At 42.8% G+C, this 12,409-nt stretch overlaps 1 protein-coding gene across 1 annotated transcript; it reads left to right on the top strand.

The window, feature by feature from the left end:
- Nucleotides 1-4,725: 4,725 nt before the first annotated feature.
- On the top strand, nt 4,726-11,799 carry LOC139667886 (dynein regulatory complex protein 1-like). Its single transcript, XM_071547365.1, has 17 exons — nt 4,726-4,847; nt 5,346-5,430; nt 5,890-6,002; nt 6,161-6,344; nt 6,751-6,888; nt 7,219-7,305; nt 7,460-7,582; nt 8,334-8,473; nt 8,584-8,718; nt 8,864-9,185; nt 9,219-9,311; nt 9,858-9,947; nt 10,179-10,265; nt 10,475-10,587; nt 11,071-11,217; nt 11,297-11,399; nt 11,698-11,799. The coding sequence occupies exons 1-17, from the start codon at nt 4,726-4,728 to the stop codon at nt 11,776-11,778; spliced, it is 2,163 nt and encodes a 720-aa protein (XP_071403466.1). The 3' UTR covers nt 11,779-11,799.
- Nucleotides 11,800-12,409: the final 610 nt, after the last annotated feature.

The following is a 12,409-nucleotide window of genomic DNA, read 5'->3' as shown; positions in this document are numbered from 1 at the left end:
ATACATATCAGTATAACAAATACTGATTACAGCTTAAGTGAGTGAACTTAATTGTAGATGAACTGCAAAACAGTCATGATGCTTAATTTAATTGTATCATGTGGGCTACGTTACAAAGTAATGTATAAGAGTGCTTTGTTTGTCCCAGTCAGGTTATGGTAAATGGGAATGGCAGGTTCAGCTGATTGAACCGATTGCAGGGCAACAATGATGCAATGCAACAGCAACCATGGCCTAATGCTGTGTATAATTACTGCACACATAATCCACTCGCAAAGAGCTTTGATAGGAATTGACTGTGAGAATAATTCTACAGTAAGTGACAGTTTATGTGGCAGAAATTAATATGATTCTGTAATTCTTGTGTTTGTAAAAGCAATGAAAATCTGTTATTGTAAGCTGATCTTGCACCAAAGACACAAAATGACACAACACAAAACAAACACTATAGACTAGATTACACAATTTATACACACTTGCACACACACATAAACAGTACAATGTGTATGAGTTAGGATTAACTCCAGTGTGCCATGTGTGGCGTACTGTGTGTGTGTGTGTATGACTATGTCTGTGCATATGGATGAGTGTGACTGTACAGTGTATTTGCTGTCTTTGAGTTTTGCCTGTTGGCAGCTTCATCACAGCTGCACCTTATTTATACATGAAACACAATGATTTAAAAAAATAATATAACTGTGCTATTTGAAAAATCATGTTTATGTATCTGTTTGTATATGTTTATGTAAGATCTACTAAACTTATAAATCCTAGAAACACTTGAAAAGTTTATTCCAAAATGAGATATCCACAATTTGAAGGAAACTGACACCTCCTTTTATGAAATGATGGCTGGAATGAAAGTGAAGTAAATTACAGGTTACTGTTAAAAGTTAGGAATCATCTGAAGACGTCAGCTGTGTTTTTGCTAAAATTATCTGGGTGTGAAGCAATTTTTTCCAAGGTGCAACAAAAAGAATCCATGGAGTGAAACCCTTTATATATTCATGCAAAGTAAAAACTGTGACATTTTGATGAAATCCACACCTTAGAGAATGGCTCAACCATGCATTCACTCGTCTTGAGCTCTCGGCTTTCGTAATGTGTTAAGTTGTAAGCTGACCCCTAGAACCTTTAAAGCTGAGGAGGGAACAACAGAGGAACGCTGCAGCTGAGGTCAGGATTATTGATGTTTAAGTGGCTAAATGATGGCAGAAACCTTTCCTCAGACCCTGCCTGATGAGAGGTGAAGCTTGCTATACACTGTGTGAATCAATATATTTTCCAGCATCATTGTTTATCAAATATCCAGTCAATATCTCAGTAGGATCTTATTTTTTCCCCTATAGCCTCTTTCTGTCTGTCCGCTTATCTGCCTGGCTGTCAGTGTCTCTCGCTCTCTCTTAGTATTTAAAGGTTAAAATTGTGCAACTGAAGACTTAGGAGGGGTAACAGGCCTATGCTGGAAAAAAACAACAATGTGTGTGCCCATTGGCAACAGATGCTGCAACCGATGGCAAAGACGTATTTCTCTTTGCACAAGTTACCTTGAGGCAAGGGCAATACATTTCATGCTTCATAGAATAGCAGAGGGGTGCTCTTCATGTCGATGCCGAATCTGGCCTTCCTTTTTCCTTTATTAAATCTAATTCTCGCTAAATGGCTGTTTTTGCTGTTCTTTTGACAAGGTCATGGTCTACTCAGAGGCTAATGCCTTTGAATTCCCTACCGTCCTCTGCAATCTTCGGCATTCTCGCGCAGGGCATCCCGTGTCATGAAGCAGCCAATGTCTCCTTCTTTATGCCAATATTAAGAAACTGTTAGTTAGGACTTAAGTTGTTATGCAACCCCATCCCTAAGCTGTCAGTTAGTTAACTGGCTAAAGGTCAGGCTCAGATAATCTACCTCTCAACCCCTCGGCAATGAATATGATGCTTTGTTGAACAGGGAGTAAACATATGCCCCTGGGGGTAAGAATAAGCAGAAAGACACACACACACACACACACACACACACACACACACACATACACACACACACACACACACACACACACACACACACACACACACACACACACACACACATATACACATGCACACTCACTCATAGAGCATATGCAGTGGGAGAGTGAATGGGGCTTATTATACACCTGCGAGAGGGGTCAAAGTCTGTCAATCCCTAGCTTATGGTATTATGATAGATTATAGAATCACTCTCTAATGGCAGTCATTCAGTTTGTAATCTCAGCAGCTTGATGCGAAAGCACTCAGCGTTCCAGCTAAGGGTCTGTTGAAAATAAGGCCTTCTCCTCATTCATCCCTTACTTCCCCCCTCTCACAAAGGTCTTATGACAAGTCAGCTGTTGGTGACATCACCGATGCCGGATCGTATGTCAGAAACCTTCGCCAGCTGACTTATATCCCTTGTGGCTCAGCGGCAAGGAGAGGAGGTAGGAGGCCACTTGAGGCCAAAGCAGCGGGCCAGGTGCCCTGGGGGGCGAGGGCCAGTGTGCGGGCTGCCAAGGGGCCGGGATGGTGGGGGGCGCTCTTCAGGGCAGGAACATCTGACCTATGTGTGTGTTTGTGTGTGTGGGCAGCCAGAGAGTGCCCATCTTGCCATCAGCTTGAAAAGACATTTCTTTGTGTCCTTTGTGTGTGTGTGTATGAGAAAGAGAAAGATGGGAGTAATGATTGTGCATGTGAGTCAATAGATTTCCATCTTGGAACAACAAGAGAGCCATGTTTGCTGAATCTCCATATTTTTTAAACATGTCTCTTGTTAAAAATGAAATGTTACAAGGCTGTCAGGTTGTGGAACTTGAGAAGGGTTTTGATCATGAGACAGTAGCGCCACCTACAGCCAGCTGCTGAATATGACATTAAATTAAAGGTGCCGTTGAGCAGCATGTCACCATCAGCTGGTTATTTTATTGAATATAATGAGCCCTTACTGTAGTCATGTCTACACAGAGGAAACTAACACCGTTTAATGATATGATTTATTTATTTATTTTTTCTATTAGAAACTCCAGAAATGATGGAAAAATGATGGAAAATGATGGAAAGATTGTATTTGAAGGTGTAGTTATCCTGCATGAACCTTGTGTGTTTTTGCCATTCTATTTGCTGTAATTGACAGCTAAGAAAGACCCTCTCTTGTAAAACAAGTGTCTCATTACCCTATAAGTAAGCCAAACCACTGAAAGGCATAAAGTGCAAACATTGCATGACCATTCCAGAAAATATGACTTTTTGTAGATTCAGGACTGACGTTATGCCAGTGCTGTAAAGGTTGTACAAAACAGCCAAATACTACTAGGGCTTACTCTGCCATAATAACCCATCACCAGCCATGTTTTGAAGCTTGCTACAGCCATTAGATGGCAGCACCACACCATCTACAATGTGTCAATGATCCCAGACTGATGTTTTCACTGTCTCCTCACTGTAAACCTTCTTCCTGCTGTATGAAAACATATATTCTTGTAATAGTCCACCCACACAAGGTTGCACCTGTGTCAAGGTGATGCATGTCCATGCTGTCTTAACATTCATCTGCCCCAGCTGAGATGTATTTGGATTATAAAGGGGACAAGGCAGTGTTTGCTCTCATATTTGAAGCCTGCACATAGCATTGAGGATAAGGCCAACCTTGCAACTACTGTTTGAATGATTTTCTTTTTTTTTTTTTTTTTTTTTACTTGAAAATCATTTACATTACATTACCTTTACATTTTAGAAATTGAGAATGAGCAACAATGTGTTTGCCAGGAGAATGATGAATTTCTACACAAAAATAGCCTATTTTACAAACAACCAATATTAAATGGTGCAAGGTTCACAGCTCCTTGACAATCAATGTGACATAATATTCCCATGTCTCCAGAATGCTCATGTTAATAGAGAAGTGCTAACTCTGCATTGTCCTTAAGTGCTCAGCAAGTTTCATGAACCCTAGGGCTCATGAAACCCATTCAAACCCCACCAATCTAAAATTAGGTTTTTGTTTTTATTTCCTTTTCCAACGTACATATAACTGTACCTTTTCGCAACTGATAATAAATTACATGTCATGATCACAAATAGCTGCATTTTCATTTTTTATTCAAGTAAGTAAGCAAGCAAGTAAGTATTTGGAATGCCTGCAAAAAAAAGTCAGCCATTGTGAATCTGGAGTGGTTGGTGCAAGCAGTGAAGGGCTTGAAGAAGACTGACTCAGATGAACACACCCTGATGAAGAGGGGAGTGGGAGTAGTGGACTCAATCTCAGTATTGCTATCCACAAATACACTTTGGATTGAGGCAAATTTCTGCAATTCAAATACAATCTGTTGGCACTAATCTCTTTCCACAAAAACCTGTTACATGCCTGATGTGCATTTTCTTCTCTTCATTCTGCCACGGCAGCACAAAGTAACTCTGTGCCTGCTGACATCTAAAATAAAACAACAGCCACCAAAAAATACTTTTAGTTCATAGCCCCTTGTTGTTTCCGACTAAGAGCTCTTGAATGCGTGACAAGTCTTATTTACGGACGACCTTGGAATTACGAGCATACGAGGGGCACTTGAAGGCAGCACTCATCACTATCTGGTGGATCTGTAGCCGTAGCAACGGCTCCCAAAACACAAGTAGGCTACCAATACAGCTCTGCTGCGTTACAGAGCAGCTACATTTTTACTGACTTCTGCAAATACCAACTTTTACACCACATACACTAACTATGAGTGAAGCCGGTGTGGATCCAGGAGAAGCACCTGGACCCTCTGTGGAGTCTGAACATCCAGAGGAGAGAATTGCTGCTCGCCGCCTCCGTATTGCTGCACGAAATGAAGCCAAGAAAAGGTAGATAACTCAACTTTGGCTGGCTAGCTGTCTTACTATCACTCAGCTGGTTCAGTAAAAAATTACTTGACCTGCCGACTTGGTGGTAACGTTATATGTTGCACGGACAGCAATATTGTAGCTAGCGCGGTTTACTAGCTTGTTGCATTGGTTTGCATCCATTTCCACAACTGTAACATCATTGAGCTCCTTCTTAGTTAGCTAAGTTGGACGGGGCTTTCTAGTTTTAGTTAATTTCAGTATAACTTTTAGTATTTTGAAGGCGCCTGTAGGAGTTCTGTAGCAATGAATGTAATGTAGCTTTTGCTCATTTCTATTTTTCCCTATTCACCACTCTTAATTTGGCTTTTGAATATTCATATTTTATTTTAGGTGACGTTTAGGCTACAGTCTGCAATTATAGTTTAGTTTTTATTTCAATTGAGAATACTCACATGTTTTTTTCATGCTTAGTTTTAGTCTTGCTTTGAATAACCGTCTGCATCTCTGACTCCCCAGACAAGAGCGGGGAGAAGACCCCTGTGAGGAGGAGGTCAAGGAGGAGGCGAGGGAAAGCCAGCTTCAGCTGGAGCAAAGTGAAAGGGTTTGTTTACCACACACTTGTCTGTCCATACCATCCAAAATTAAATAATCAATTCACTAATCATTTGCAGTCTGCATATTAACTGCTGGACCTGAGAATTATGTGTCCCAGAGGTGGACAGTAACTTTCTCTGCTGTTATTTTACCTGTATAGGTTTTTTGTGACATTACTTTTTATCTGTACTTGTACTTCAAGCTGAGTAATGTTTCTAAGGTATTTACTCCAGCTTTTACTTGAGTACGTTTTATTTTTATACATAAGAGTGGTGAATCTGGTCTTTACAATATATGATGATATAATTTCCAATGACCACACCAAAAATGGGTAACAAGTAATGTCAAGTACATGCCACTCAAAGGTAACAGAACACTTAGCTACTATAGTCAGCAGCTATTTTATTTGAGTAAATCTTTTGACAAGTACTTGTCCTCTGACCTGAATACACTTTAATTTTCTCAGAGAATGATCAACCTGCAGAGTGATGGGATGGAGTTAATAACCAATATCCAGACTGCAGCCGATGCCAAAGAGTCCATGCGAAGGACAGAATTGGAGGAGGCTCAGAGAGTCAGGTAATTTCTTATTCAGAGTGCTCCCTCTCTAAAACACCTGTATGTACTATTTAAAAAACCTATTCGGTAATTTTACTTACCCCTATCCCCCACAACGTCTGTACCCTTTCTCTGTCCTCCTTCCCTGTTTCCCACCACCTTCATCCTCCTCGGCCCAGAGTGGAAAGGCTAGAGAACGAGGCCAAGTCCAGCCTGGAGAAATTTGAGGCGATCACCAGCGGGTGGACGGTGGCTAAGCCGAAGGTGATTGCTCAGGAGCTGCAAGAGACCGTGAACAGCCAGCAGCAGCTGTGTGCTCTGCTCCTAGAGGACAAGAACAAACTCATCAGTGACCTGCAGCAGGTAACGCTGACCCATCCTCCTCCAAGTCTCCCTCCTGCAATAAAAGATACCTATCTTTTAAGAAAATCTCCTTAGAAAGTGGGATATACTCAAGTCATGGCTGATTTCAAACAATACTGACTACAGCTACCACTACTGTTTCTAATAATAAAAAGCCTTTCAAATGATAAATCAGTAACAAAAAGCCTAAAATATACTAAAATAAATATATACTAAAGAATAAACGAGGAAAGACAAATCTTCTAAAAACCTATCTGTAACAATGTGTATAAAGACGTGATTTAAAAGCTGTAAGCCTCAGAAGAAAAAACTAATTCAAACACAAGGTCTAGTGTTGTTTTTCATTGTCGTCTGCAGGCCAGTATTTGTATGTTAATTTGGACTCTTTCCCTGTTTGTCTGAACAGGAGCTGAAAACTAGAGACGACCGCTACGTTAAGGACTTGAAGAAGCAGGCGGAGGAGGTGGACCTGATGATTGAGAGGATGGAGAGTCAGATCAAAACCCTGATGAAGGCCTACAGGGAGGAGCTGGGCCAGATTGAGGTAGGACCGGACCTGAGTCAAGAAGCAGCTTTAAAAACATTTGCAGCGTTTGTTTCAACCTGCAGGGAGAATCAGATGGGTGGGGTTTACTGCATCAGGATAGTTCAGATTGTGTCGCTTAAGTCAACAACAGAAAATTTTACTTAATTGACTTTTAAATAATTTCATAATGTGATTGTCTTAACTTTCTGGTACTCGGTTGTGTTTTTTAATTAGCTTGAAAGTCCAGATTTCTCTTTGCTGTAGTCATGTTGTGTGATATGTTGCTCTTTTAGCCTTCTGTCGCCATTCCTACTAATGGCTGCAGTTGCCTGTCTGTGTTGTTTGTAGAATGCTTATGAGCATGAACGTAAGGTCTTACTGACAGGAAACAGGACAAAATGGGAGCAGTACATGCAGGAACGTCAGGATAAAGAGGTAACTGAAACAAGAAAGATTTGCTCAGCCCCCAACCACCCACACACACACACATGCAGACACACAAACACATACACCACATAGACTTAACCCTTCTTTTCATGTGTAGCAATCTACTCCTTGAATCTAATGTTACTGTCTCCTCTGTCCCCAGATGGAGAACCTGACACAGAGGATGAAGAAGGTGGAGGAGTACGAGGTGATTCTCCATAAGCTGTGGGTGGATAGTGCTGAGGAGTACAACATCACCAAGTGCAAACTGGACATGGAGTTTCAGGTTTGTACAAATATCCGACACAGACACACCCCGCTAGCACGTTTCGCAAACAAACAGATCAATAGGAGAGAATGTCAAAGAGAAATAGTCCAGAGGTCTAACAATTAATAGAAGTAGCAAAAACCTTAGTAAGTTCTGTCTAGTCTTTTTGCAAAAGTACTTTTGTTGGTTTTACAGTGTGGGGAAAAATGAGTGTATGGTCATTATGGAAAATACTTGGATTGTTATAAACATTATTTAGTGGTAGAGGAGGCCTGCACTCATTTTGCATTCAAAACAGTCCGATTAATTAGACAGACGCTTCGCCTATCAGGGCTTCATCGGTGTCAGTGTGCATAGTCAACACACCACCAGCTATCCTGTAGAAAATTAAGTTCCCCAGAGTGTTTACTACATTATTTATTCATTCTCAACATGAGTTGAATCAGTCAACGGATACTTGCCCTTATACACCCTATACTGGATGCTCCAATACTGACCCAGCGGTTCCAGAGAGCTTATCTAAGCTGTGATTGTTTGGTTGACAAGAAAGTGTCAGTGATGAGAAGTTATTTTCAACTTGAATTGTGGGGCAAACGGCCTCACAAAGAAAGTATTCTGAACAAAGATTGTGGTTGCTGTGCTTTTTCTAGCGGTGGTTGCCTGCCGTTATCTTTTCTTGCTGTAGCCACGACTAGAAAAAAAATGTACCAGCGATCGGAACAAGAAGCCTAGTGGACAGATTCCCTTAGTCCCATTCTTCTCTCTGTAGATCCTGCAGCGATATCTACAGCAGATTAAGGCCACCTACCTGCTGAATGAGGAGAAACTGGACTACAACCGCCAACTGCTGATGAAAAGAGAAGAAGAGAGCATCATCATTAAGTCCCAGCAGAAGAAGAAGATCACCAGGTAACACACACACACACAGACGCACACACACACACACACACACACACACACACACGGACTCCTCCATATTCAAGTCACACAGTCTTTCCAGTGATAGCTGTATGTTCCAGACTGCAGGATTTGCTGAACAACCTGAAGATCAGGTGTGCCAACCAGGAGAAACAGTCTAGGGAGGAGGGCCAGAATCTGTCTGAGGACTACCAACGCGCCATGCCGCAATATAAGCACATACAGCAGAAGATGAGGTGAGCGATAATTTCTCTCTCTCTCTCTCTCTCTCTCTCTCTCACTCTCTCACATTTGTAACAGTGACCTTTTATGTTGTATTCCTTTGCCCCTTTCTCTCTTCCCTTTATGCCCTCTCTTCTTTCCTTCCCTCCCTCCCCGCAGGCACTTTGCGGCCGTTGATGCTAAGAAGTTCGAGGAGGTGTGGCTGATGAATGAGGCGGAGGTGAAATGGCTGGCGGAGAGAGTCCTGGACATCGACCGGCTGATCCACGAGCAGCAGCTGGGTGTAGCCTGGGAGCGGCCGCGTATGGCCTTCATGGAGCTCTCCGGTCCCATCCAGCCTCAGAAACAGGCCCGGAGGACCGCCCTCCAGGCCGCCTCCCAGCTGATCCGAACCGGGCAGGCCACCCAAGCCGGCCTGGGGATGAGCGATGCCTCCGTCGGGCCTGAGTCGGACACCGAGATCGGTACCGAGAGCGCAGCCGTGGAGATGTACAGGGAGGGGACGGCGGTGCAGAGCGAGATGGAGAGGGAGGAGAGTGCAGCAGAGGAGAAAGGGAAGGTGTCGACGAAGACGTTGAAAGTGCTGCAGCTGCTGTGTGATGAGGCGGTGAGTGTCAAGTTTAACAATCATGCTTACACTTTAAAAGGTCATTCAACAGGAATGCATCAGAAAAAGGCCTGGAATTGTTGAAAAGAATGAAAACATACAGCAATTAAATAGTGTAACAAGCAGATACATGAATAATGTGAAAAAGCGTGTCTCTGTGTGCTTTAGTCTGCCATGATGTTAGCTATGTAGCTGACTTTGTCTAACTTAACATAGCTTTGTGACGCTAGCAGGCATGAATGTTGTGGATGAGTTGTAGTTTATTGAATGGGCCTTTTTACAGGCCGGTGTTGTGTGTGTGTGTGTGTGGAAGGGTTGCATGTGTGTGTACAGAGATAGAGTGAGGGAGATTGAATAAATTATAATCCATGCAATGAAACATTCCTCAGTCAAAATAGTAATGGTGTGGGCATCCTGATTGTTTAACCATGTTAGTAGGACATACCATGTACAGAGGAAGTCATGGGTTTGAATCTCAGGTCATCATATGCTAATGTATTTGTCTACACCGTCTCCTGCCTCCTGCCTCCCACCCCTCCCTCCCAGGGCTTCCTGATAGAGAGTAAACTCCTGAAGCTGCTGTCTCCCCTGGAGGAGGATGAACAGTCTCTCATGAAGCTGGACTCCATCTTTTCTGTGAGTTCATGTTGGGCCAATTTTTCTTCTGTTTTCCACTACAGTAGTTAGCAGCTGGCTTGCTCAGAGCACTAAATAGGTGGAGGTCAATGCATCAGGGCTTTGTCCTATGTGGCAAATCCCAAACATCTTGTGCTCCAAGCAAGTTAAAACAAATGCAATGAAGTATTTGCAAATGCTATTTAACCCAGGTCTGGTTGGTAGTGACTTCTGGTTTGGTGTATTCTTCAGGCTTTGGGCATTGAGAGTGAAGATGATGTCTACAAGTTGGCTGATTTCATCTTAAAGTACACACACCAGCAGAGAGAGCAGGCTGAGGTGAGGAGGGAAGATGAGGAGTCAAGAGGATTGATGGATGGATGGATCATCAAAGCCATTTCCACCTAGAGATCAACTTGTACAAAATATTTCCTTGAACCTATGAGAAACAAGATGCTTGTAATTAGAGGGACTACTGTTTCCACAACTACTATCAGTGTTTCCTCTACGATCAGGATGTTTTTGCCGAGTTGGATGAATCCAGTGAGAAGGCAGAGGAAGGAGAGACCAGCACTGCTGCCAGCCTCACCTCTGACCTCATCCATCCTAATGATGTCCTGGCTGCTCTGAAAGCCTTCACCACCCAGTGCAGGAGATCCAGGTTAGACCAGATATCCTGAAATAACCACCCCAATATTTTCATCACAAACATTGTATTTCTCTCTGTGAAGTATATATAATCTGTAATCACCATTTGGAAAGAAATATGCATTATCTACATGCCAACAAGGCAGCAGTAAACATATTGTCCTCCACAAATGAAGCAGTCGGCAAAAGCCCTCCCTATCCCATATGTGCATATGTATTTAGTATATGTAGTATCAGTGTTATTCGGCTATATACCAAGTTAGGTGTTCAGATCAAAAATGTGAAAAAATCCTCTGGTTAAACATGGTAAACAAGAAATTCAAGATGGCGAAAAATCATACATTGATGGTCGTGGAGACATTTTGTAGAGCATGGGTAGCTGGATATGTGCACCAAATTTCATATCAATCAAACTTCCTGTAGACACAATGATTGAGATGGTCCTTCTCCATGATCAGTTGATGCTAATGTGCTCATGGTGCTCTATAAGGGAGAGCTCAGCCCCCCATCTGCCCAGTTTTCTGGATCTAGAGGGCCGGGATGAATCTGAGGACGCGGCCTACTGGGAGAGTATGGCCAATGTTATCCCCGACGCAAAACTCAAGCTCTGGGACGCACTGCAGAATGGACTAGAGAAATACGAGTGAGTAACACACACACACACACAAAATAAACATCTGCCTGTACCAAAAGGATTGATTTTTTTTCCTCTGTATTCCCAGTGATGTCCTGACAGAGAGATCTGAGCTCATCACTGAGACGGAGGGTCTGCAGCAACAGAACGCAGAGCTACGGTTTCTGCTTCAACAGTCTCTCAACTCAAGGGTATGTGTGTGTGTGTGTTAGTTTTTCTGTATTTCTTGCATGTCCCAGTGTGTTCCATATATTCACAGTCAGCAGTGTTTGGTCACCATGGCAGTAGTACAGAGCCAATGTTTAAAATGAGTGCTTTTATCATAATAGAGTTTCCAAATAATCCATGGGGCAAAATGGACGGAATGGATGGAACCAAAACCAAAATTACTCTCATCCACTGCTGCTACAAAACAAAACGTTTTGTTCTACCGCAGTCATGTCAACTCTCCTCTAACAACATCCATCCGATGACTCTCTTCTCTGATAGGTCAGTGCAGAGCTGGAGATCCCGCCCACCCAAGTGATGCAGCTCGCTCCTAAGCGACTGGAATATTCAGAAGGACTGTAAAAGAGCTTTTGTATGTAGTGCAAAAATAAAACCTCTGTCATGTCATGTTGTGGTTGCAGCATTTATTTTTTTACAGCTCTAAAGGTAGATAGGTAGATGGGTAGGTAACATCAACAACCAATGATCAAAGACATACAAAAGTTCCTGTGAGATACAAAACTGGACAAAAAATAGTGCAGCGGGCGTGTCTGTCACGACTGCAGTATGGCTGTTCTAGCCAGCAGTGTTGAAGATCTTGTGGCTGAGCGCCGAGGGCAGAGAGAAGAACAGCAGAGCCAGGAAGAGCAGGCCCAGCACCGCAGCCAGCAGCAGGGCACAGTGCAGCCTGTAGTGCCTCCAGACCAGGATACACGCCGTCCTCACCGGGCTCAGCAGCCACGACATGCTGGTGTCGGGACGACTGCACAGAGAGATTCAGAGATAAAACGGGAATGCAAACAGCGATCTCTCTCCCATTCTCACACCCACTCAGAGCGCTATAGCTGCAAAACAATCTCAAGCGTTTAACGTCAATGAATTCAGTTTATTTCAAATCGTTAAAACGGACAAAAAATAAATAGTACACACATTTCAACAAAGAGATATAAATACACGCATTTATCATACAAACAGGCAAGTTTAGTGCAAACAA

This window comes from Centroberyx affinis, unplaced genomic scaffold (genome assembly GCF_046629955.1).
Source record: "Centroberyx affinis isolate AG114_WGS23_722 - 3 ecotype Tasmania unplaced genomic scaffold, CSIRO-AGI_Caff_v1 ptg005848l_1, whole genome shotgun sequence".
NCBI classification, from domain to species: domain Eukaryota; kingdom Metazoa; phylum Chordata; class Actinopteri; order Beryciformes; family Berycidae; genus Centroberyx; species Centroberyx affinis.
The sequence above is the reverse complement of the archived record's forward strand: the minus strand, read 5'-3'. Positions and strand labels throughout refer to the sequence as shown.